General features: G+C 44.4%; 1 protein-coding gene across 2 annotated transcripts in view; it reads right to left on the reverse strand.

The window, feature by feature from the left end:
- Ttc39b (tetratricopeptide repeat domain 39B) overlaps positions 1 to 27,329 on the reverse strand; it is a 104,834-nt gene that overhangs the window by 65,681 nt on the left and 11,824 nt on the right. For both annotated transcript variants that reach the window (XM_039109510.2, NM_001106665.1), the window contains exon 2: positions 14,158 to 14,192. In XM_039109510.2, coding sequence (XP_038965438.1) covers positions 14,158 to 14,192 — 35 coding nt within the window. The remainder of the gene's footprint in view (positions 1 to 14,157; positions 14,193 to 27,329) is intronic.

Raw genomic sequence — 27,329 nt, forward strand, 5'->3', positions numbered from 1 at the left:
AACTGCTGCCTTAAACACGTCTGTTCTGAGCAACAAAGTAAATCACATGGCACGGAAATGACTGCACAACAGTGAGAGTCATATAAGTCCCCTGCTAGCACTTCAGTTGCCAGCAACTGTGACTTTCTAATTCGTTAGTGACTATTAAATGTGTATGATACACAACACTAAATTACACACAGTAAAATGTCGCTCAGCCCTGTATCTCTATGCCTTTGCAGAGTTCTACACATGCTATTCTATGAACACAGAAGACGAGAAGAAGAAGAGAAGGCAGGAGAGGAAGAGTTAGACACTGATTAACTTTCAAAATATTGATGGGGGGTTTAGGGATTTAGCTCAGTGGTAGAGCACTTGCCTAGTAAGCGCAAGGCCCTGGGTTCGGTCCCCAGCTCCGAAAAAAAGAATAAAAAAAAAAATTGATGGGGACACATTTCAAAAGATGAAATTCTCAAGTACCTGCTTTTAAATGTTTTATTAGTCATTTTTTTCCGGAGTTGAGGACTGAACCCAGGGCCTTGAACTTGCTAGGTAAGCGCTCTACCACTGAGCTAAATCCCCAACCCCTTATTAGTCATTTTAAGTGACTGTTTTATCAAAGGAAGAAAGAAAAGGATGGCATGTCAGGGGGAAGGCAGTGGGGAAGACAGTGGAGGGTAAGATGCAATAAACTCATCCTACACTCAATTGGCAGGTCATTTACACAAAGCTCAAATAAAAATCGATAGTCAACAGCTGAGAAGTGGTTCCTTTAGCACTGGGGAGGTTTGCGTTGCCAGATTAAGCACTAGTGAATTATCAATGTAAGCTGACAAACCTAGCCAGCCACAGCCATTTGGTGAAGAAGCACACACTGTAAAGACCCCTTTAGTCAGTCTTTGAACAATCACAGCAGTTATCCTGGGCTTGCTAGTACTCAGCACTGACAGGAATTTGTTATTTCTATGTGGATCAGTGTTTTGCTGCATGTATGTCTGGTGCCCATGAAGCCAGAATTCTGAGGGCATTAGAGCATGTGCCACTGAAGTTACAGATGATTCTGAGCTACAGAGTGGTTGCTGGGAAGTGAACCCAGGTCCTCTGCAAAAGCAGTTTACTCTTTTAACAACTTAACTATCTCTTGGCTGAATTTTTTTTAATATGCTGCAAATCTTTATATTCTCTTTTGAGTATATTTTCTCAAGAGCGCATGCTTCAGTCTGAGTATCTGTGGACCTCCAAAATTCCTCTGCTGGACCTTAATCCTCAGGAGCCAGGGTAGAAGGCTGGGCTTCTGGAGGGCAATTAGGTCGTAAGAGCTCCACTCTCACAGATGGCCTCACTTCCTGCCTTAGGATTTCATTGCTGTGACAAGACATCACAAACAAGGCAGCGTTTATAAAGGACGACATTTAATTGGGGCTGGCTTACAGTTTCAGAGGTTCAGTCCATTATCCTCATGGCAGGAAGCATGGCAGCCCAGGCAGACATGGTGCTGGAGAAGAAGCTAAGCATTCTACATCTTGATCCAAAGGCAGCCAGAAAGAGAGTCTCTCCTGCAGGCAGCCAGAAAGAGAGTCTCTCCTGCAGGCAGCCAGAGGGTCTCTTCCACACTGGGCAGAACTTAAGCATAGGATGAGTCCCCAAAGCCCACCTACGCAGTGACACACTTCCTCCAACAAAGCCATACCTCCTACGAGTGATACTTCCCCTGGGCCGAGCATATTCAAGCCACCACACCGCCTTTACAAAATGATTGGTTTGCCTCTGCCCTACAAAGAGACAAAGGCTTCTCGCTAGGATCCCCAAGGTCACCAAAGGCACTGTGAGAGCCTGGCCCCTTTGCCTGAACCTTGTGTGCTCCTTTACTTCCAGCCACTGCTCACCTGTGCACTGCCATGGCCTTCATCACTCTTCAGTGTCTGGTGAGCCAAGCCAGTACTAAGAAATACTAATACCTTCACACAGCGATTTGCCAACATTTACCCTTAAAGCCGTAGAATAGACAAAATAACACATTGCCACCAACTGACCACCAAGTGAGGGAGGAAATGGCCACATGCTATCCCACACTCATCTACACTTTGGTTGAAACATTCAGGGGTGAGAAAGGAAAGATGTCCACAAAATATTTTTATTTCCATTGTAAGTTTCTAATTACCTGAATAAAAAAACACCTATTTCACCCCTCCAAGCATGGAGAGTTCTCAGAAGTTCTTATACATCGACACATCCATCAGCATTCCTGCATCCTCAGGATCCCACTAAACAACTACAAACTCCTACACCAGAATTCATTCAACTCCTACCAGGGTGCTATGGCATGAGAAGCCATTGCTGAAAACCATTAAACCCACAACTATTCTAACAGTCTGAAAACAAACGTGCCACGTCCCCTAGATTCTTTCTAACTACCATAAGAAGAAAGTTTGCATTAACCATTGACTTCCCAGATAGAATCTCTGTCCCACTGTCCACTGTGGGTATGAGGAAAAGTCAATCCAAACTGTCAAAGGGGGAGGCCCCCAAATGCCTAGTCCACCCCCACTACTCAATGACAAGACCCCTCTGTCACTCAACAGGACTTATGTCAACAGCCCCGTGTCTTCTCCACACCCACTGCTGTATGCTTGTAGACATATGTATGTGTGTTCAGGACAACTTTCAGGAGTGTGGTTCCTGATGAATGAACTCAGGTCAACAGGCCTGGCGGCAAATGTCCTTATTCACAACCATCTCTAAACCCAAAGACTTTTCTTCAAGATAGCTTTTTGCAACCCAGCTTGTTACAAGGCCAAGGATGATCTTGGACATAATCTCTTGAGTCATGGAATTACAAATTTGTGACACCACTCCTAGTTTACTGAATGGGGGAAAACACTCAAGGCTTTTGACGTCCTAAGCACACTTTTCTCATTTGGGCTATATCCCAGCCCAGAACACTTTATGTACTGTTCTGTGCCACGTAAAGGTTACTTATGAACACTATTTCATGTAACACCGTAAGAGTATGTGCACAGACTGGGAAGAATGGCTTGTCATGAGTGAGCCAAGGAACACAAGCCAACACAGAACGGTTCAACCGAGAGACAATCTCACAAGAGAGCTCAGGGGGAGCTAGCTGTGTGTAACACACGTAGCAGATCTCCACAAGCTACGAGGTAGGTTTAACTGACCAGACCTCCCTAGAAGCTTGCCTCCTCATGCCACACAAGTCACAAAACTCATGAACACTTTAAATTTATTCAAATGACACAGTCCATGTGCCCCTACTTTTCATCAGGCCAGCCAAGACTACATAGTGAGATCTTTTCTCAAAAGAGAGATTATATTAGACAGACAAACAGACAGTGTTAGAATAGCCTAAGGAGCCCACACCGGCGGATCCCGGACCGCAGCAGCTCTCTGCTCCCAAACCCTGTGGGAGAGAGACCTCACCGCCTGATCAAGTGGGCACTCCTGAGGCTGCAGAGCGGAGGAGACCACCAACACTGCCCACCCCTGCCCACATCCCTGGCCCAAGAGGCAACTGTATAAGGCCTCTGGGTTCCCGTAGGGGAGGGCCCGGGAGCGGCAGGACCCCTGCGCCTGAGACACTGCCGGAACCTGAAGGAAACAGACCGGATAAACAGTTCTCTGCACCCAAATCCCGTGGGAGGGAGAGCTGAACCTTCAGAGAGGCGGACACGCCTGGGAAACCAGAAGAGACTGCACTCTGTGCACATCCAGGCGCCAGAGGAAAACACCAAACGCCATCTGGAACCCTGGTGCACGGAGGCTCCCAGAAGGAGCGGCGCAGATCTTCCCGGTTGCTGCCACAGCGGAGAGGACTTAGGCAGTACCCCACGAGCAAACTTGAGCCTTGGAACTGCAGGTAGGACCAACTTTTCCCCTGCAAGAAACCTGCCTGGTGAACTCAGGACACGCAGAGGCAAAGTTCCTCTAAGGCCGGGCACTTCCTGTGTTTACCGGAAGTCCCACACCGGCGGATCCCGGACCGCAGCAGCTCTCTGCTCCCAAACCCCGTGGGAGAGAGACCTCACCGCCTGATCAGGTGGGCACTCCTGAGGCTGCAGAGCGGAGGAGACCACCAACACTGCCCACCCCTGCCCACATCCCTGGCCCAAGAGGCAACTGTATAAGGCCTCTGGGTTCCCATAGGGGAGGGCCCGGGAGCGACAGGACCCCTGCGCCTGAGACACTGCCGGAACCTGAAGGAAACAGACCGGATAAACAGTTCTCTGCAACCAAATCCCGTGGGAGGCAGAGCTGAACCTTCAGACAGGCAGACACGCCTGGGAAACCAGAAGAGACTGCACTCTGTGCACATCCAGGCGCCAGAGGAAAACACCAAACGTCATCTGAAACCCTGGTGCACGGAGGCTCCCGGAAGGAGCGGCACAGATTTTCCCGGTTGCTGCCACAGCGGAGAGGACTTAGGCAGTACCCCACGAGCAAACTTGAGCCTTGGAACCACAGGTAGGACCAACTTTTCCCCTGCAAGAAACCTGCCTGGTGAACTCAAGACACAGGCCCACAGGAACAGCTGAAGACCTGTAGAGAGGAAAAACTACACGCCCGAAAGCAGAACACTCTGTCCCCATAACTGGCTGAAAGAAAACAGGAAAACAGGTCTACAGCACTCCTGACACACAGGATATAGGACAGTCTAGCCACTGTCAGAAATAGCAGAACAAAGTAACACTAGAGATAATCTGATGGCGAGAGGCAAGCGCAGGAACCCAAGCAACAGAAACCAAGACTACATGGCATCATCGGAGCCCAATTCTCCCACCAAAGCAAACACGGAATATCCAAACACACCAGAAAAGCAAGACCTAGTTTCAAAATCATATTTGATCATGATGCTGGAGGACTTCAAGAAAGACATAAAGAACTCCCTTAGAGAACAAGTAGAAGCCTACAGAGAGGAATCGCAAAAATCCCTGAAAGAATTCCAGGAAAACACAATCAAACAGTTGAAGGAATTAAAAATGGAAATAGAAGCAATCAAGAAAGAACACATGGAAACAACCCTGGACATAGAAAATCAAAAGAAAAGACAAGGAGCTGTAGATACAAGCTTCACCAACAGAATTCAAGAGATGGAAGAGAGAATCTCGGGAGCAGAAGATTCCATAGAAATCATTGACTCAACTGTCAAAGATAATGTAAAGCGGAAAAAGCTACTGGTCCAAAACATACAGGAAATCCAGGACTCAATGAGAAGATCAAACCTAAGGATAATAGGTATAGAAGAGAGTGAAGACTCCCAGCTCAAAGGACCAGTAAATATCTTCAACAAAATCATAGAAGAAAACTTCCCTAACCTAAAAAAAGAGATACCCATAGGCATACAAGAAGCCTACAGAACTCCAAATAGATTGGACCAGAAAAGAAACACATAATTGTCAAAACACCAAACGCACAAAATAAAGAAAGAATATTAAAAGCAGTAAGGGAAAAAGGTCAAGTAACATATAAAGGCAGACCTATCAGAATCACACCAGACTTTTCGCCAGAAACTATGAAGGCCAGAAGATCCTGGACAGATGTCATACAGACCCTAAGAGAACACAAATGCCAGCCCAGGTTACTGTATCCTGCAAAACTCTCAATTAACATAGATGGAGAAACCAAGATATTCCATGACAAAACCAAATTTACACAATATCTTTCTACAAGTCCAGCACTACAAAGGATAATAAAGGGTAAAGCCCAACATAAGGAGGCAAGCTATACCCTAGAAGCAAGAAACTAATCATCTTGGCAACAAAACAAAGAGAATGAAAGCACACAAACATAACCTCACTTCCAAATATGAATATAACGGGAAGCAATAATCACTATTCCTTAATATCTCTCAATATCAATGGCCTCAACTCCCCAATAAAAAGACATAGATTAACAAACTGGATACGCAACGAGGACCCTGCATTCTGCTGCCTACAGGAAACACACCTCAGAGACAAAGACAGACATTACCTCAGAGTGAAAGGCTGGAAAACAATTTTCCAAGCAAATGGTCAGAAGAAGCAAGCTGGAGTAGCCATTCTAATATCAAATAAAATCAATTTTCAACTAAAAGTCATCAAAAAAGATAAGGAAGGACACTTCATATTCATCAAAGGAAAAATCCACCAAGATGAACTCTCAATCCTAAATATCTATGCCCCAAATACAAGGGCACCTACATATGTAAAAGAAACCTTACTAAAGCTCAAAACACACATTGCACCTCACACAATAATAGTGGGAGATTTCAACACCCCACTCTCATCAATGGACAGATCATGGAAACAGAAATTAAACAGAGATGTAGACAGACTAAGAGAAGTCATGAGCCAAATGGACTTAACGGATATTTATAGAACATTCTATCCTAAAGCAAAAGGATATACCTTCTTCTCAGCTCCTCATGGTACTTTCTCCAAAATTGACCATATAATTGGTCAAAAAACGGGCCTCAACAGGTACAGAAAGATAGAAATAATCCCATGCGTGCTATCGGACCACCACGGCCTAAAACTGGTCTTCAATAACAATAAGGGAAGAATGCCCACATATACGTGGAAATTGAACAATGCTCTACTCAATGATAACCTGGTCAAGGAAGAAATAAAGAAAGAAATTAAAAACTTTTTAGAATTTAATGAAAATGAAGGTACAACATACCCAAACTTATGGGACACAATGAAAGCTGTGCTAAGAGGAAAACTCATAGCGCTGAGTGCCTGCAGAAAGAAACAGGAAAGAGCATATGTCAGCAGCTTGACAGCACACCTAAAAGCTCTAGAACAAAAAGAAGCAAATACACCCAAGAGGAGTAGAAGGCAGGAAATAATCAAACTCAGAGCTGAAATCAACCAAGTAGAAAGAAAAAGGACCATAGAAAGAATCAACAGAACCAAAAGTTGGTTCTTTGAGAAAATCAACAAGATAGATAAACCCTTAGCCAGACTAACGAGAGGACACAGAGAGTGCGTCCAAATTAACAAAATCAGAAATGAAAAGGGAGACATAACTACAGATTCAGAGGAAATTCAAAAAATCATCAGATCTTACTATAAAAACCTATATTCAACAAAACTTGAAAATCTTCAGGAAATGGACAATTTCCTAGACAGATACCAGGTATCGAAGTTAAATCAGGAACAGATAAACCAGTTAAACAACCCCATAACTCCTAAGGAAATAGAAGCAGTAATTAAAGGTCTCCCAACCAAAAAGAGCCCAGGTCCAGACGGGTTTAGTGCAGAATTCTATCAAACCTTCATAGAAGACCTTATACCAATATTATCCAAACTATTCCACAAAATTGAAACAGATGGAGCCCTACCGAATTCCTTCTATGAAGCCACAATGACTCTTATACCTAAACCACACAAAGACCCAACAAAGAAAGAGAACTTCAGACCAATTTCCCTTATGAATATCGACGCAAAAATACTCAATAAAATTCTGGCAAACCGAATTCAAGAGCACATCAAAACAATCATCCACCATGATCAAGTAGGCTACATCCCAGGCATGCAGGGATGGTTTAATATAAGGAAAACCATCAACGTGATCCATCATATAAACAAACTGAAAGAACAGAACCACATGATCATTTCATTAGATGCTGAGAAAGCATTTGACAAAATTCAACACCCCTTCATGATAAAAGTCCTGGAAAGAATAGGTATTCAAGGCCCATACCTAAACATAGTAAAAGCCATATACAGCAAACCAGTTGCTAACATTAAACTAAATGGAGAGAAACTTGAAGCAATCCCACTAAAATCAGGGAGTAGACAAGGCTGCCCACTCTCTCCCTACTCATTCAATATAGTTCTTGAAGTTCTAGCCAGAGCAATCAGACAACAAAAGGAGATCAAGGGGATACAGATCGGAAAAGAAAAAGTCAAAATATCACTATTTGCAGACGACATGATAGTATATTTAAGTGATCCCAAAAGTTCCACCAGAGAACTACTAAAGCTGATAAACAACTTCAGCAAAGTGGCTGGGTATAAAATTAACTCAAATAAATCAGTTGCCTTCCTCTATACAAAAGAGAAACAAGCCGAGAAAGAAATTAGGGAAACGACACCCTTCATAATAGACCCAAATAATATAAAGTACCTCGGTGTGACTTTAACCAAGCAAGTAAAAGATCTGTACAATAAGAACTTCAAGACACTGAGGAAAGAAATTGAAGAAGACCTCAGAAGATGGAAAGATCTCCCATGCTCATGGATTGGCAGGATTAATATAGTAAAAATGGCCATTTTACCAAAAGCAATCTACAGATTCAATGCAATCCCCATCAAAATACCAATCCAATTCTTCATAGAGTTAGACAGAACAATTTGCAAATTCATCTGGAATAACAAAAAACCCAGGATAGCTAAAGCTATCCTCAACAATAAGAGGACTTCAGGGGGAATCACTATCCCTGAACTCAAGCAGTATTACAGAGCAATAGTGATAAAAACTGCATGGTATTGGTACAGAGACAGACAGATAGACCAATGGAATAGAATTGAAGACCCAGAAATGAACCCACACACCTATGGTCACTTGATTTTTGACAAAGGAGCCAAAACCATCCAATGGAAAAAAGATAGCATTTTCAGCAAATGGTGCTGGTTCAACTGGAGGGCAACATGTAGAAGAATGCAGATCGATCCATGCTTATCACCCTGTACAAAGCTTAAGTCCAAGTGGATCAAGGACCTCCACATCAAACCAGACACACTCAAACTAATAGAAGAAAAACTAGGGAAGCATCTGGAACACATGGGCACTGGAAAAAATTTCCTGAACAAAACACCAATGGCTTATGCTCTAAGATCAAGAATCGACAAATGGGATCTCATAAAACTGCAAAGCTTCTGTAAGGCAAAGGACACTGTGGTTAGGACAAAACGACAACCAACAGATTGGGAAAAGATCTTTACCAATCATATAACAGATAGAGGCCTTATATCCAAAATATACAAAGAACTCAAGAAGTTAGACCGCAGGGAAACAAATAACCCTATTAAAAAATGGGGTTCAGAGCTGAACAAAGAATTCACAGCTGAGGAATGCCGAATGGCTGAGAAACACCTAAAGAAATGTTCAACATCTTTAGTCATAAGGGAAATACAAATCAAAACAACCCTGAGATTTCACCTCACACCAGTGAGAATGGCTAAGATCAAAAACTCAGGTGACAGCAGATGCTGGCAAGGATGTGGAGAAAGAGGAACACTCCTCCATTGTTGGTGGGATTGCAGACTGGTAAAACCATTCTGGAAATCAGTCTGGAGGTTCCTCAGAAAATTGGACATTGAACTGCCTGAGGATCCAGCCATACCTCTCTTGCGCATATACCCAAAAGATGCCTCAACATATAAAAGAGACACGTGCTCCACTATGTTCATCGCAGCCTTATTTATAATAGCCAGAAACTGGAAAGAACCCAGATGCCCTTCAACAGAGGAATGGATACAGAAAATGTGGTACATCTACACAATGGAATATTACTCAGCTATCAAAAACAACGAGTTTATGAAATTCGTAGGCAAATGGTTGGAACTGGAAAATATCATCCTGAGTGAGCTAACCCACTCACAGAAAGACATACATGGTATGCACTCATTGATAAGTGGCTATTAGCCCAAATGCTTGAATTACCCTAGATCCCTAGAACAAAGGAAACTCAAGACGGATGATCAAAATGTGAATGCTTCACTCCTTCTTTAAATGAGGAAAAAGAATACCCTTGGCAGGGAAGGGAGAGGCAAAGATTAAAACAGAGACTGAAGGAACACCCATTCAGAACCTGCCCCACAGGTGGCCCATACATATACAGCCACCCAATTAGACAAGATGGATGAAGCAAAGAAGTGCAGACCGACAGGAGCCGGATGTAGATCACTCCTGAGAGACACAGCCAGAATACAGCAAATACAGAGGCGAATGCCAGCAGCAAACCACTGAACTGAGAATAGGTCCCCCGTTGAAGGAATCAGAGAAAGAACTGGAAGAGCTTGAAGGTGCTCGAGACCCCAAAAGTACAACAATGTCAAGCAACCAGAGCTTCCAGGGACTAAGCCACTACCTAAAGACTATACATGGACTGACCCTGGACTCTGTCCCCATAGGTAGCAATGAATATCCTAGTAAGAGCACCAGTGGAAGGGGAAGCCCTGGGTCCTGCTAAGACTGAACCCCCAGTGAACTAGACTATGCGGGGAGGGTGGCAATGGGGGGAGGTTTGGGAGGGGAACACCCACAAGGAAGGGGAGGGGGGAGGGTGATGTCTGTCCGGAAACCGGGAAAGGGAATAACACTTGAAATGTATATAAGAAATACTCAAGATAATAAAAAAAAAAATAAAAAAAAAAAAAAGAAAGAAACATGGTAGTCAAAGGCTTCAAGAGTTAATAAAAATCTGATGGATTTTGAAAAAAAAAAAAAAAAAAAAAGAATAGCCTAAGGAGAAATACTGTCTAAATATAACATGATATGATAGTTGGGATGACAAAAGAAGGGACCCTAAGGGAAATCTAAAAAAGTAAGAACAATGGACAGACTGCAGTCAGTGTAAGTGGTCAGTGTTGGCTTCCTGCTACTGTAACAGATTCTGAAACTCAAACAACTTCAGATAAGAAAAGGGTATTTGGGCTCACACTTTGCAGGCTTACTTCACATCCGGTCTGCCTCATTACCTTGGGGTCTGTGGCAAGCAGCACATCTGAGCAGAGGGAGGCCATTCAACTTGTGGGAGCTAGGAGGCAGGAAAGGAAGGGGGAGGGTGGAGTGCCCTGATTTCCTTTGTCAGCACACTGCCAATGACCTAAAGCCTACTACTGTGCACCAGCTCTTAAAATTTCCCAGTTTGGCAAGAGCACAAGGCTGAGAACGAAGCCCACACAATAAGCCGAATAGGGAACTGTCTTAGAAAGGGTTGTACTGCTGTGAGCAGACACCAAGACCAAGGCAACTCTTATAAGGACAACATTTAATCGGTGCTGGCTTACAGGTTCAGAGAGCTTCAGTCCAGTATCATCAAGGTGAGAGCATGGCAGCATCCAGGCAGGCATGGTGCAGGCGGAGCTTAGAGTTCTACACCTTCATCTGAAGGCTGCTCGTGGAAGAATGATTTCCAGGCAGCTATGATGAGGGTCTTAAAGCCCATGCCCACAGTGACACACCTACTCCAACAAGGCTGCACCTCCAAATAGTGCCATTCACTGGGCGGAGCATATACAAACCCTCACAGGGACACTTCCGATCTGAATTCTAGCAAGGTCCATGTTACTCAGTGTGGGAACTATAAAGTGCTGGTTAATAAATGACTGACAGGGAAGCCAGTGCAGGGTGCGTGGGAGCTCATTTTGCTACTTTCACAGGAAATCAACTCTGAAGCCATTCCTAAAAGAAAAGGCTTTCCCACCACTCACTATGATTAAAGTGGGTTTTTCTGCTCATTTGCTCTTATTTGTTTTTTAGTCTCATGGGCATTAAACAACAACAATGAAAACATTAAAACCTGTGAACAAAATAACCATTTACAGTTCTAACATAAAAGTATTAGTACAGGACAGCAAATGGAAGATTAGGATGTAGATAATTTAAGATCCATACGAACATAAGAGATGCCCAAGCTGGTGGTAATGCCTGTAACCCTAGCACTCAAAAGGCTGTGACAGAAAGATCGAGAGTTAGAAGCCAGCCAGTTCCAGACAAGGCTGTCTCTAAACAGTAATGACAACAAAAGTAAACAGATTCAAAGAAGGTACATAAATGTCTTATACGTGGGCACTAAGACAGGTATCATTTAAGGAGTGGATGACGGCAACTTTTAGGTCCACTTGGCAGAAGCTAGAGTCATCTAAAAGGAGGAAACCTCAACTGAGGAAATGCCTCATAGCACTGGGCAGCAGACAAGCCTGTAAGGCATTTTCTTAATTAGTGGTGATGGGGGAGGGCCCAGCGCACTGTGGGTGGTGCCATCCGTGGGCAGGTAGTCCTGGGTTCTAGAAGGAAGCAGACAGAGCAAGCTATGGGGAGCAAGGCAATAGTAAGCTAGCACCCCTCCATGGCCTGGGTCATGCCTCAAGGTTCCTGCTGTGTTTGAGTTCTTGTCCTGCCGTTCCTCAGTGATGGACCTTAGCTGAAATGAACCTGTGGGCTGTTGTCTGTACATAGGCGAGGTCAGGTGAGATCTTCATTAGTCAGATAAGGCTAGAGCCTGTGACTGGGCATCAGAAAAAGGAGGCAGAGTCGAAAGTTTTAGAGGGGACAGAGATAGACAGACAGGCAGACTGACAGAGAGACAGGAGATGAGAGACAGAGAGGAGGAGACTAGATGGAACCTGTGGGAGAGGATGATCAGTCAGAACCACACAGTCCTAGGAGCCATAAGTAACTGGGGATTTCACAGATAGATGACTGAGTAACGTAGGGCACATCTGTCCAATCCAGGTGTGTGACTTGGATCTATTTCAATTGAGTTTTGAGTTCTTGGGTGGGCATTTGGGGGGTTGAAGGTTTACTGTTATAAATCGGGCTGGTAAATTGCGAGCCTCTGGAGTTTTCATTTACTGGGCTATGGGGATTTGTGTGAGCGGCAGCCAGCTTTCTGCCAGCTAGCCACTTAGGGTGGTTGGCCTGGGAAGATCGGGGCGGCCCGCAGAGACCATGGGAGCGGGCGAGACCGCCAGGCGGGTGCCTAGCCGGCCATAGCGTGGACTGTCTTTTTAATAATTACACACTACATGAACCCTTTCCTCTACACGTTGCATTGCTCATGGTGTTTCATGACAGTACTAGTAACCCTAACCAGGACAATCTAGTGTGACTACCCTTCCGGTCACACTCTGTGGTGGTAATACTGAAGCCTATATCACTCACATAGGACTGGTACCCACATGAACAGAAGATACACTTTTGAAAGCACTAGGGATTGGAATGTACGTCCTCTCCCAGTGGGAGACAGCATGGCCTCACTAGAACCCTGTGACACTGGCACCTTTGTCGCAGACTCTCAGACTAAGTTTCTGGTGCTTCAGCCAGGCAGTGGGTTGTGTTACGTTGTTACGAAGTTCAAGCTAATTACCAGGCTGGCATTTCAAGATATGTAAGAGCAGTAAGCATACACTTGAGGCCAACAATCCTATATCCGAGCTCTTAGTTATTTCCAAACAATTCCAACATGTGACAGAGTTATATATATGAAAACATGCATCACTTGAACCCTTTTAGTGCTGCCAAGATGGCTCAGTGGTTAAGAGTTCTTCTAGGGGTCCCAGGTTAAATTCCCAGCACCCACACTGCCACTCAAAACTATCTATAACTTCAGTTCCAGAGGACTCAATGTCCTCTTTTTAAAACTGTAGGGATTCTTGCGTGTGTCTGGGTTTTCAAGACAGAGTTTCCCTGTGTAACCCTGGCCATCCTTGAACTCAATCTGTAGACCAGGTTGGCCTCAAACTCAGGGATTCACCTGCCTCTGCCTCCCAAGTGCTAGGATTAATGTCCTGTGCCACCACCTCCCAGCTTAAAAAAAAAGATAAACCGGTAACAGCTTAAATGCATAACAATGGACAGGTGAGTAGCTACAGTATCCTACTTGATCTAATACTATTCAATCAGCTTAAATTTTTACAAAAACCACTCAGGCTTAAACATGTAGTTAAAATTAAATACTAAGCAAAAGCAACAATCTATATAAAGCTAATCATGTAAATAATATGGACAAATGTTTAGAACATTCGCTATAAATAAAGTAATTTGCTGGGAAGCATTCTTTTATTTAACAATGCAAGAATTAAATATGGTGGAGAATGTTTGATAGATCCTAAGTGTAATTACATCCTAACTTTTTCGTTATAGACTGATGACATTTTTCCAGACAGTGGCCACCACTACTCTCAAAAAAACTAAGAATGAAATACTGAGATTTGTATGCACAAGAACCATCAATTTCTCACTACGACACATTTTTTGTTTGGTTTTTGTTTTGTTTTTCAAGAGAGGTGTTTTCTATGTAGCCCTGTCCATCCTGGAACTTGATATGTAGACTAGGCTGACCTTAAACTCACAGAGGACCACCTGCCTCGGCCTCCTGAGTGCTGAGATTAAAGGCAAGGACAACCACTGCCTGGCTTCACTTTTTTTTTTAATTATGTTATTACTTACCTAGAGATGGTCTCCAAGGCATCTTCAAAGATGTCCTGGAAAAGAGTAAAAAATACAGTGAGTTTCTCAAGAATGAAGACTGTCAGGTATGAAAAAGAATGAGTCTACGCATGGGGACGTGGGGTGGGAAAGGATCAGCAGGGAGCTCAGTAACAACCACTAGAATACCACTCACAGTGAATTTAAGTGAGATTCTTTCTGCTTTTACTGTGACTGAGACTGGTAAAAACACTCGGCCTGAAGTCAGTCACCGGCTTCAAGAGTGCAGCTTCTTGGATGTGAGGGTGATCTGGCTGTGACAGCTGTCGCCAGGGTTCATCTGGCTGATCTGGCTGGCTAGGCGGTGTCCCCTTCCTCCCTCACCGCTCTGCTCCATGAGAGTCCCTTCTGAAGCCCCCCATGAAGAGGATGACCTTCCCGGAACAGAGGAAGACAGACCGGTCTTCAGCCCAGAGTATATGAGCAGCTGCACTCCCCTGCTCAAACGTCCAGACAAGCTCTCGAGTGCCGCTTCTTTCACTCCTCGGTTTCATTCACCCCCGACAAAGAACATCCCATGAGTAACAGGACATGCCCACACCAGTCTTGGCTTTCCCTGGCCTTTACCTCAAACCTACCCACCAATCTTATGATCCTGAGCTAGGCTTGCCACCATCACCATGCTGTGCTGCAAGCCAGTCGCCTGCTCAAAAGCATCATTCTGTCCTAGTCAGGGTTACTAATGCTGTGGTAAACACCATGACCAAGCAACTTGTTCAGCTGACACATCCATACCACTGTTCATCATTGAAGGAAATCAGGACAGGAACTCGCACAGGCGAGGAACAGGGAAGCGGGAGCTGACATGGTGGCCATGGAGGGGTGCTGCCTACTGCCTTGCTCCCCATGGCTTGCTCAGCCTGTTTGAACCCAGGACCACCAGCCCAGGAATAGTACCACCGGTAACGCGCTGGGCCCTCCCCCATCAATCACTAATTAGGTAAATGCTCTATAGGCTTACCTACAACCCATTATGGGGGCTTTTTTTTTATTTAATTGAGTATCCCTCCTCTCTCATGACTGGCTTGTGACAAAGTTTCATAAAACTAGTCAAAATAGAGGCTAAAGAGATGGCTCAGCAGTTAAGAGCACTGACTGCTCTTCCAGAGGACCTGAGTTCAATTCCCAACAACCACATGGTGGCTCACAACCATCGGTAATGTAATTTAATGCCCTCTTCTGCTATGTCAGAAGACAGCAACAGTGTACTCATGTTTAAAAAAAAAATCTTAAAAAAAAAAGTAACTAGCCAGAATATTCATATTCTCTCTCCTTCCCTCCTTCCTTCCTATCCCCATTCCCCATCTCACAAGCACAATACACTCCACACTCAGACACACACAGAACTCACACGTGCTCCCTATCTCCCAGTAGCAGGAGAGCCATGCACCCTCCTTTCCCCTTCATAGGCACACACGTGCCCTGCTCTGCTCTAGATCCCTACAAGCATTCACTGTACCCAGTCCAGCTCCTTGCCGCAACCTTCAGAGCCCCGCACCTCCCTCTAAGCCTCCAGCCTGCCCCTCACCCTCTTCAGCTTCGGGTCTTCTTGTCTGCTCCTCTAACACCATGCTCATTTATGTATGTCTCCCACCAGTGTGGCCCTGCTTGACCCAGGCTGACTCCCAGCTACCTCAGAATGCCATTTCCTCAAGGTCAGGACTTTAATTACACTAATTAATGTCACTAAGAATAGCAACTTATAATTTCTCATTATCTGTCTTATTTTGTCCACAATACTTATAATCTATAATCATCTTCCTTGTTTACCTAGCAAATAACTAGGTAATTGTAAGAAGTAAAATAATTGTAAGAAGGAGAAAATATCACAGTCTCACTCCTTGGGATTTAAATACCGCATTAAGGTCAGAAACACCAGGGACTGCCAGCTGGTGATTGGCAGGATGGGACCCCGGCTGAGCTTACCACGCAAGCCTCATAACCTGGGTTCAATTCCCTGAACCCACAAAAGGCAGAAGGAGAGAAAACAACTCAGACGCCGTTCTTTGACACCCTGCGCAAACAGACGCTCGGCTCATACACACACAACACTACCAACAGCAAAGGAGGTATGGGGCTTGTGGAAGCCCACTAAGAGACGACACTTCTTCCTGGTAAAGCATGCCTACAGTGTGTTTTCTTTTGTTTCCATGTGCGTTATCAGCTCTGTGACTTTTGGTGAAAAGAATGGGACCTGTGTTGCACCCCTAGCCCTGGTGGTAACATGCTACCGGGTAATATCATAAGATCACAAAGAAAAACTATTTTCCCTTCCCTTTAAGGGCTAACCCATGCGGACCTGCCCATCGCTTGGACAAGGAAAGACCCTCAGGAAATCTGTCCACTACTCCTGAAAGATAAAGAAGAGTGTGGAGCCTCAGAGATGCTCAGCTGTCAAGAGCACCCTCGGAGCGTCACTCCGGCCAAGGACCTGAGTTTGGTCCTCAGCATCTGCATCAGCGAGCTCACAATCACCTGTAACTCCAGCTCCAAGGGTTCCAACACCCGCTGTGAGCCTCTGTGGGCACCTTGAACTCACGTGTGCATACAACAGAGATTCACAAATAAAAATAGACCTTTCCTTTAAAAATTTTTTTTAATGGGAGTAACAACTCAGATATGTACTTTCTGAGCCAGGAGCACATCTCAGTGCAACTACAACAGACGTACACTGCTCAGTATGCCTGCCTGAGGCTCCAAGTTCTATCTCATGACCATAGCCTCCGTCTCCTTTCCAGATATCAGCCCAAAATCCTAAATCAGCTTGACTGATGCTCTGGGCATGCCACACTCTGAACACACACACCAAACTCTATTCTCCCATTAATGCGCTTGCCAGCATTCTGGCCTTAACTCACCCAGCTTTTCTGCTTCTTACCCACCTACCCCCGACTGGCAGCCCTGCCCTGTTTTTGCCATTTGTTTTTGTTTGTTTGCTTTCCCTCTCAAACTCCAACAAAACTATTCTCTGGTTTTCTTCTAGGTCATCTTAAATTCTATTATCTAATATAAGAACATTATTATATAAACGAGCTCTAGGTCAGCCAGGGCTATGTAGCAAAATTCTGTCTCAAAAAATAAAGAAAACGGGCTGGAGAGATGGCTCAGCGGTTAAGAGCACTGACTGCTCTTCCAGAGGTCCTGAGTTCAATTCCCAGCAACCACATGGTGGCTCACAACCATCTGAATGGGATCTGATACCCTCTTCTGGTGTGTCTGAAGACAGCTACAGTGTACTCATAAAATAAATAAACCTTTAAAAAAATAAAATGAGGGGTTGGGGATTTAGCTCAGCGGTAGAGTGCTTGCCTAGCAAGCGCAAGGCCCTGGGTTCGGTCCCCAGCTCCGAAAAAAAAAAAATGAAATAAAGAAAACTATCAAAGCAAGTCCCATGTGAACCTGAACTGAACCACGGAGATCTTAATCAAAAGCTATGAAAGCTAACACTGCAGAGACCACTTCCAAATCCCCACCTGTAATCGCTCCTAGGTCTGTCGGTTCACAAAATACAACCTTCTCCAGGTTTCAAAGGCTACTACAAACTTCACTCTCAATTAGAGCAGACTAACAGGAAGAGAAGAAAAAAAAGTATGCAGCACAGTTGATCCTCTGACCAAGGTCTTTAAATCCAACTTTTATGGGGGGAGGGGTAATTTTTCAGTTAATAAAAACAGGCTTCAGAAAATTTTAAATTCATGTGTGGTGGCAGACATTTCTAATCCCAGCACTCAAGAGACTGAGGTAGGAAGCCTGAAGATTCAAGACCTAAATGGGCTGCAAAGCTTCCCTCCAACACCAAAATGCTCTTTAAAACAAAATTCTAATCATGGAACAGTGATGTCACCTACCTGAAGACAGTTTGTCTTGGACATTTTTTTAAAGATTCATTTATTTTTAATGTATATAAGTACATTGTAGCTGTCATCAGACACACCAGAAGAGGGCATCAAATGACTGTGAGCCACCATGTGGTTGCTGGGAATTGAACTCAGGACCTCTGGAAGAGCTCCCAGTGCTCTTAAGCTCCGAGCCATCTCTCCAGCCCACGACTTGGACATTTGTAACTGAATATAATTTCACACATTCTTCAAAGGTGACCTTACTGTTCTCTAGTTACCCTCCAGAAAGTGCTCCCTTGTTACCTAGAAGAAGTTCTGTGGAGTTGGTTTGGTTTGATTTTGAAACAAGGTTTCACCCTGGCTGACCTAACATTTACTGTGCAGACCAGGCTGGCCTCAAACTCAGAAATTAAAAGCCACTATGTCTAGAACTCTGGAGCTCAAGGGACCTGCCCACGAGGTCCTCCTTTCAGCCTCCTAAATGCTGAGACTACAAACATTGGGCGAAAGGCTTTTGATGCTTAAAGCTTCATTTTTACAACTAACATAAAACAGTTTTTAAAACCCACAGATATGAGAGTCAAAGTCTGGGGTGGTAGGTTAAGTCATCCCTGTGGGAATGATTTAATTGAACACTTTCTATAAGTGGATGAACTACAAACAGACGTGATAGCACACATGCATCTAATCCCAGCACTCAGTAGGCAGAGGCAGTTGGATCTCTGTGCGTTCCAAGCTAACCTGGGCTACATAGCAAGGACAGCCAGGGCTCTGCAGAGAGAGCCTGTCTCAAAAAGCTATTTAAAAAAAAAAAACTATTAAAAAATTCAAATAAATGAGTTAAATGAGTTCATTTTTCCTAAGCAACTGCTTCACTCTGAGGAGTTGTGTTTTACTCAGATGATTCAGTTATCTAAGCAGTGCAGACATGATTCACACACTATTATCATGAAGATCTTCATTTTTTAAAAAGAAGTCAAAGCACAAAAAAAGCTTTTCCTGTTTCCTTCATCGTAGCAAACCCTTTCCACTCACTCCACCTGGAGGCAAGGGTGAACATCACAACACCTACAGAGTTAGGGCCCACGGGCAATCCCAGCAGGATGGTATGACCCCACCCACACACCCACCCCACCTCCTACAGGTCTGTGCAGGGTCCCATGCTATAACATCTATGGGGCACTAACACTATACGTAAATATGCATTAATCACTTATTTATACTGCCAGTAGAGGGTGGTGGAAAATTCTACTTAGCTTGGGAGATAGACCTGTCTGGGTGTGAACCCTGACCTGAAGCAAGTCTAGCCCTTTAATCCTTCATTTCCTGGTGCTATGCCGGGAATCTCATCCCACTCCCAGGAGTTCTGTGAGGATTTTGGTGACACCATGCATAGAGAACAGGCCTGACTCAGAGCAAGCTCCACCATGAGAGATTCATCCTCAGAAATGAGATGAGCCAACTGACTCTGAAGACAAAGCTAGAGTCCCTCATCAGACCCAAGATTCTGAGCCTCTCCTGAAAAGGAGGGGAAAAAAAAAATCAGATGATGGTATATCTGCAGCAAACAGATGCTCCCAAATGTTCGCTGCCGTCTCCTTTCCCTTCTTAGATGCCTTCACCTCAGAATCTTTCACGTGCATTCCCTTTTTACACAGCTGACTTCTGGCATGGAAAGTCTAACTCGGCCGACTCACAGGACCTCAGCACGTCAGTGAGCAGTCAGTGAGCAGTGTGACCTTGGCCGACACACGCAATCTTTTTAGGATCCAGCCTCGAGAGTAAAGCTGAGAGACTGGCACACGTTCAAAGTCATAAACTTTGAACATTAAATTAAAAACAATAAAAAAAAAAATAAAAAGAACCTCCTTGAACATGCAGTCAAGTCTCCAGGCTTCTGGGAGTGAGTGGGTTTCAGTGCCACCAAGCAAAGGGAGCCTTTCACAGAAAGGTTCTTGGGAATTACCAACGGAATTACCAACAAGCACAGGGAAGTGAAGAGACTATAAACCAGCCACCAGGTGGCAGTCTCAGGAAGAGCAGGACAGTGAGGCATTAGCTCCCATGGTCCACAGATTACTGTGTTAAAAGTGAACGTTAGGGGTTGGGGATTTAGCTCAGTGGTAGAGCACTTGTTTAGTAAGCACAAGGCGGCCCTGGGTTCGGTTCTCAGCTCCGAAAAAAAGAAAAAAAAAAGAAAAGTGAACGTTAACTGTATGAGGGAGGAGATGCTGTAGCAGAAGAGAGAAGGTCTAAGGACTTAAAAAAAAAAAAAAAAAAACCCGCAAGGCCCTGGGTTCGGTCCCCAGCTCCAAAAAAAAAAGAACCAAAAAAAAAAAAAAAAAAAAAACCCACTCACAATCAAAATTGCTGCAAAGCAATACTCTAAACTGCCAAGACAGAGCACACACAGAGACCCCACAGCGCAGTGAGTATGTATGGACATAAAGTGTGCTCTACCCCTGGGGGAGGAGATGATGACTATGGCCACACATGAAATTATCAAAGGGCACATAAAAGATATTCTAAAAGATGTGCTCTTCAGTGCACAGAATAAAGTACATTTGCAAAAGGTCTTTTACAGTTGTATATACTGAATTTATTTAGCAAAGGTGAGCAAATTATTTTACTTTCATTGATATTAGCTAAATTTTTGTTTTGTTTTGTTTTCCAAGACAAGGTTTCTCTGTGTATGGCTTTGGCTCTCGTGGAACTCACTCTTGCAGACCTGACGGGCCTCGAGCTCACACAGATCTGACTGTCTATGCTTCCTGATTAAAGGCATGTGCTGCCACCGCCCAGCTTGTCTTTATGACTGTAAAATAAAGCTTGCAAGTCACTTCTTATATCAACACCGGTCTTCCATCGCCATACCTACGCACGGTTCATAGGCCAGGGCCTACTATTTGTGTAGGAGTGGAAGGTAAGGGAGTAATTTCACACAAAGAGAACAATAAGCCGAACCGAAGACTTAGTATTCTAAACTATCTGACTCTGAAACTATCGCTAACTCAAGTATTTTTAAATTAAAAGAAATAAAAGTTCACACCATAATGTTTCAATTTCATACTATTCATACTATTAAAATATGACTCAGTGAGTAAATGTGATTGATTTACTGCCAAGCCTGAGTTCAATCCCCAGGCCCCATATGGTAAAAAAGAACAAAAAGAGAGACTCCTGTAAGTTGTCCTCTGGCCTCCAAAATCATGCCATGGCATGAAGGTGCACACAAATGAGGATGTAGTGTGTGTGTGTGTGTGTGTGTGTGTGTGTGTGTGTGTGTGTGTGTAATAAAAATATTCATACAGAATGATCCCTCTGTCAGCATACACTGTCTTAAGAAAAACCAGATCAAGTGAGCTAGTTCAGTGGCGTGGGTGGGAACCGATCCTGTCCCTCTCTGGCTGCCCATGAATCTCCTCAGTCCACGGCTTCTGGTGCGGATGCAGGCAGAGAAAGGCTCAGCCTCTCTGGGGCAGGCTGGCCACTAGGAATGTGATCATGTTCCAGGGAGTATACGGACAATACGAAATGAACTTTTCTTTTCTTTTCTTTTTTTTCAGAGCTGGGGACTTAACCCAGGGCCTTGCGCTTGCTAGGCAAGCACCCTACCACTGAGCCAAATCCCCAACGAAACGAACTTTTCTTATTTTTCCCCCTTTCTTCTTCTTTTTTAAGTGGGGTGGGGCTTAATTCGGGAGGGTGGACAGGGGAGGACTGGGAGAGACGCATGATGTGAGATTTGAAAATAATCAATAAAAATTAAAATATAAAAGAAAACAGATCAAGTGATCTTCCATAGATAAAGTATGGCACAATCGGGTCACTCAGTTCTCTCCAGTTGTTACATAAAAAATGAGAATAGAACTATTTCTAAGACCTATTAAGTGAAAACTCCAGGTCTGGAAAAGACAGCTCAGCATTCCATCTATACTGGTAAGGCGGCCCTGTGAGCATGGTGATCAATGACACTAGGAGGTACAGTGGGTTCCTTGACGTAGGTGGGAAAAGACTGTAAACTTCTGAGTGATGTAAAGCTTACAACAAGCACCCCTATGTCTCTCACACAGAGCATGAACAATCTGAACACTAAGAAGGGACACTGTTCCTTTAGGAAGCAGATCCAGCACACAAGGAGAAAGCACAGGCACAGTAGGGCCAGAGAACACTGCCGCTCACTCTGTTCCTTCCCATTCTGGTAACTTTTAAAGATAGATAGATAGATAGATAGATAGATAGATAGATAGATAGACAGACAGACAGACAGACAGATATAGATAGAGCGAGCAAGCGAGCAAAGCAAGCAAGCATTATTTGGAAAGATCTGCAAACTTACACACTAGTCACCAGTTTACTGGCACAAGGTATGCATGCCTGTGTGCCACTTACCCAATTCTCCTATCTTTGACACTTTGCCTCACCGGTTTCATAATCTGTTCTTCTCTCCCAACACCTTTCCCTTGCTTCCTGTCTAGCTATCCACACGGTTTATTTTTCTGAGGCATCTGACAGTAAGATGTGACGTACTTACAGGTGAGTGTGGTTTACATACAGCCTGGCCTGTGTTTACCTTTCAGGCAGCCTGGTTCTGTAAATTAGACTACACTTCATGCCAGTTACTATGTGTCCGCTGATCCATCTCCGAAGCGCTTTAATCCTGCAGCACAGGCTCTGGGCTAGAGCCAGCTACTGTACTGGGCACTCAGGCCTCTCCTGCCTTCATTAATCTTGAATTTTTATACCATTATCTTTTAGAAAACTGACAGCTTTCTTTTCTTCTCTCCTTTTCACAGTATTCAGCACTAAAGTTCTCCAACAGATCTCTGTGAGTCTTCCATCTGCATGGACTCCAAGACCCCGACTGCTTTCAATGTTCTATAATGTACTTAGTGTCCCTAACCATTGTGGTGCTCAAGCTGTCCCAAATACAGCCCAGATAACTCAAATTCTCACAACCGTCCCTCTTGAGAATGCTCTAATGCCCAGTGCTTGCTCTCCAGAAGATTCCTGGTCAGAATTCTCCCCCTGTGAGTCTGAGGTATATATGAGTAGGTACTGCCCCACCTGCCCTCCAGTGGTGATGACAGTAATCACCTAACAGGCAGCCCATTTCCCCACTGCTGACTATTTTTGTTTGGCGATTACTAAGAAGTTCAAAGTGAGGGCTAGCAAGATGGCTCAGCAGATACGGATGCTCAGCTCCACACACACCCGCAGATCTGAGTTCAGCCAGTGGAATCCAGATGGTGAAGGAACAGAACTGACTCCCGTGCTGGCTGTCCTCTGACTTCCGAGAATATGCGCAGAATGAGTTAACTGATTAGTTAGTTAATGTAAAAAGTGTGTTTGAGGAAGAGCATGTGAGCTCTCCTGTCTACCACACGCTCCTCAGGCAAATGTGCCCCTAAACTCAGCACCTAGGACAGTGCCATCCTGCTGTGGCACTGGGATCTGAAGCAGTCATCAGCCTCCCACCACAGAAGGCAGGCTCTTGAAGCAATCTAGCAACAGCCTCTGAACACAAACAGCATGGACCCGTCTCAGCCTGCCTAGGTACTCTACCACAGCAAGCTGTTTGCTTATCTTCCATCTGCATGGACTCCAAGACCCCGACTGCTTTCAATGTTCTATAATGCACCTGGTGTCCTTTAACCATTGTGCTGCTCAAGCTGTCCCAAATATAGCCCAGAAAACTCAAATTCTCACAACCGTCCCTCTTGAGAATGCTCTAATGCCCAGTGCTTGCTCGCCAGAAGAGTTCCTGGGTCAGAATTCTCCCCCGTGACTCTGAAGCATATCTTTATTTTCCCAAGCCTGGCTCTCATTTCTGACACACCAATGTACACTCTCAAATGGACTTTATCAGTGTGTTTGGTTTGCTCCCGACTTCACCACTAGCCATTAGCTAATCTCTCAACTCCTCCAAACGCCTGGGTGTGGATTAAGTTCCACCTGCTAAGATTCACCAGTGCACACTGGGTATGGTGGCACACGCCTCTAGTCCCAGACTCTGAAGGTGGGGACTGGGAGAAGGAGGACCCTAAGTGTCTAGGCTAGCCAGGGCTAAACAGTGAAAAATAAAATAAAACAAAGTAGAACCCAGGCTCCTTCTGTCGGGACACACTGTCAGTCTAGAGGGATGGAGCCATCCTCCTCCCCTTTCTGGCTTTTCCTGCTGCCTAGCGGAGGCAAGAACAGGCTGTGTCAACAGCAGTCTCTGGGCATTTACTCTAGCTCACTGCAGAGCGCCATGAAGGTTTAGCCCCAGTCACGGTTGTGTCTTAAACAGCCCCAGAGGGAGGCTCCTGGGTTGAAGGATTGGTCCTCACTGACAGTTCGGCTGGTACTGAAGTACTACTGGGCTGTGGTGGAGCCCGCAAGAGCTTGTGGAGGGACATGCCTTGGAGGGCATATCTGTCACCACGAGCAGTGCACTGCCCCAGCACATCTTCCCACAAGAATGTCTGTCTGTCCGGGGCCAGTTCACCACAGCTGGAAGCCAAAACAAACATTTCCTCCCTTAATAACAAGGATGGAGAGCTAACTGACAGAGCCCAGAGCGCCAGGGTCTTCCCTAAGTTGGGTCATTTCTACATACGACTGGGGGGTCATGCATGAACACGAGTCTAGATCAAACACTATAGCCCGTCCATGAATTTTATTTCCACCTTAAACTGCCTACAGCAACTGCTGTTTTCTGCAAGGAAAATTAGATAGAGGAGGCAGATAACAAAAAAGGATATAAACAAACAAGATAACGTAGATAATAACCACAGCTAGGAGAAAACAAAGGCTCCACAGTAAAGACCAGCCGATCTGAAGATAGGAGCCAGTTAGGGTCATCATCGCTGTGATGAAACCCCATAACCAAAAGCAAAGTTGGGGAGGAAATGGTTTATCTGGTTTACACTTCTACATTATAGTCAATCATTGAAGGAAGTCAGGACAGGAACTCACACAGGGCAGGAACCTAGAGGCAGGAGCTGATGCAGAGGCCATGGAGGGGTGCTGCATACTCGCTTGTTTCCCATGATTTACCACCCACCAAGAAGTGGGCCTTCAGTCACTAAGAAAATGCCTTGTCTATAGCTGGATCTCATGGAGACATTTCCTCCTCTGGGATGACTCTAGCTTTGTGCCATGTTGACAGAAAACTAGCCAGCAAAGCCTCTTTGGAAATTTGACCTCTGTGGTAAGGATGGAAAGTTCAGGAATTGGTGACAGCTGAGTCAGCCAGACCAGGAAGCACTCACACAGGAGCTCTATGGTAGGGAATAACCTGGTACTGAGAGGGAAAAGAGGCAGAGACAGCAAGAGACAGCTGGAGGGAGGCAAAAAGCTCGACTATTCCGGTCACAAGGAGAGTGTTTTTCTTCTAATTACTAAGGACAGCCACTGCAAGTCTGTACACTGAGAAGAAACACATAATCAGTGTCTGGAAAAGATCTGTGGGGACACAGATGGCAAAGCAGATCACAGAGGGCAAAGAGGAGGCAAAGACACCTATAGGATGCTTTGCCAGAGGGTGGGGCTGGGAAGACCATTGTATAGGGCCTTAGACGGGGGCCACAGTGAGACCAAAAAGGCGCTACAGACTCCACAGCAGTGCCTGACTGCAGAGAAAGGGTGACTGAGAGGTGGGAAGGGACTGAGAGGTGGGAAGGGAGGATGAAGGCTGATGCCAGGCCTTTGGGAATGTGGTGCTATTTTAAATCCCTCTGTAAAACCCTCTGTTTGCTTCAGGGGGTTACAAGAGGTGACAATCTCCAGTGACCTCCCTTGAAAGCCAGGGCTTTGAAGTCATCAGCACACAGATGAGAGTTCTTTAAACAACCTTAAAATATTCACATCTAACTACTGTCATGTAATTACAGACAACTGGACTTGTATACTTTCAAATGGGAGACTTCTTAAATTTTCTTTGATCTCTTTTTGCCCAAGAAATGATTATGAAACATCAAATATTCAGGAATTAAATATAAATAAAATTAATATAAATATAATATAATTAAATATAAATATAAATTAAATTAGGAATATAAATTAAACACTGATTGATAATAAATAATTTTTAAAATCCTGTTTAAAGACAACTCATTAGCATACATCTCCTTTTATCATTAAGGATGAAGGGGCTCAACATTAAAACAGTTGTTGCTCTTGCAGAGGACCCAGGTTCAATACCCAGTACCCACATGGTGGCTCACAACCATACAAAACTCCAGTTTAAGGGATCTGAAGTTCTTCTGAACTCAAAAGGCATCAAGCATTACATAATGCACAGACACACACTCAAACAGAACACTCACACACTTAAAAACGTGAATAAAGGTGAAAGTGAATTTGCATACTAATGAGGAGGAACTGGGTTTTTTCTATAAAGAATTAAACATTGGCTAGATTTGCTATTGCAGGATGGTAAACATCTTCAGCATTTTTCAGAGTTAAATATTTTGACTTTGTAACAGTCGATGCAACGAACACCACATAAAAACACAGCATATGTTTTTTTATGTGTTTAGGCCATTTCAGAAATATTTGGAAATTCTGTCCTAATTTCAAACCAAAATTCACTTAATTTTTTTTTAATAAAACTGAAATAGCAATTCTTAAATTCGAGCACAGCCCCAGTGCAGACTAACTCCATCCTTTCAAAGAAGAATGACGGGAGGAATAAGGAAGCCTATTCCTGTCATTCTACCTTGAAAAATCGTGAGAAACACCCATCTGTGGCTGATAGGAAACAAGCCAGAGGCTGGAGACCACAGCGCCTCTAACAGCTTCTCTGGGCCAAAGCACAATCACATTCATCTTATGACCGCTCCATACCCAAACCAGGAGTCGAGCTGTGAGTGAGGAAACTGACTTAGCGGCCTTTCCTTGCTTCCCTGGCTTGAGCTTGTGTCAGTCCTGTGATAAAACACTGATGGGCTAAGGTTAGTGTAGAGGTTATGGCCCATCACTGTGGCCCATCACGGCCCACAGAGGGCTGGGCGCTCCCATTTCAATCATTAATCAGGAAACGCACCACACTCTTTGTACAGGCCAATCTAGTGGAAGCATTTTCTTAACTGACGTTTCCTCTCCTCTTCCCAGATGACCCTAACTGGTATAAAATTAACCAGCATGAGCCAGTTCTCCAAAAGGATCGTTACTACTGATTAAAAACAAAAATCTTAGGGGGCTGGGGATTTAGCTCAGTGGTAGAGCGCTTACCTAGGAAGCGCAAGGCCCTGGGTTCAGTCCCCAGCTCCGAAAAAAAAAAAAGAACCAAAAAAAAAAAAAATCTTT

The sequence above is a fragment of the Rattus norvegicus genome, chromosome 5, assembly GCF_036323735.1.
Source record: "Rattus norvegicus strain BN/NHsdMcwi chromosome 5, GRCr8, whole genome shotgun sequence".
NCBI lineage: Eukaryota > Metazoa > Chordata > Mammalia > Rodentia > Muridae > Rattus > Rattus norvegicus.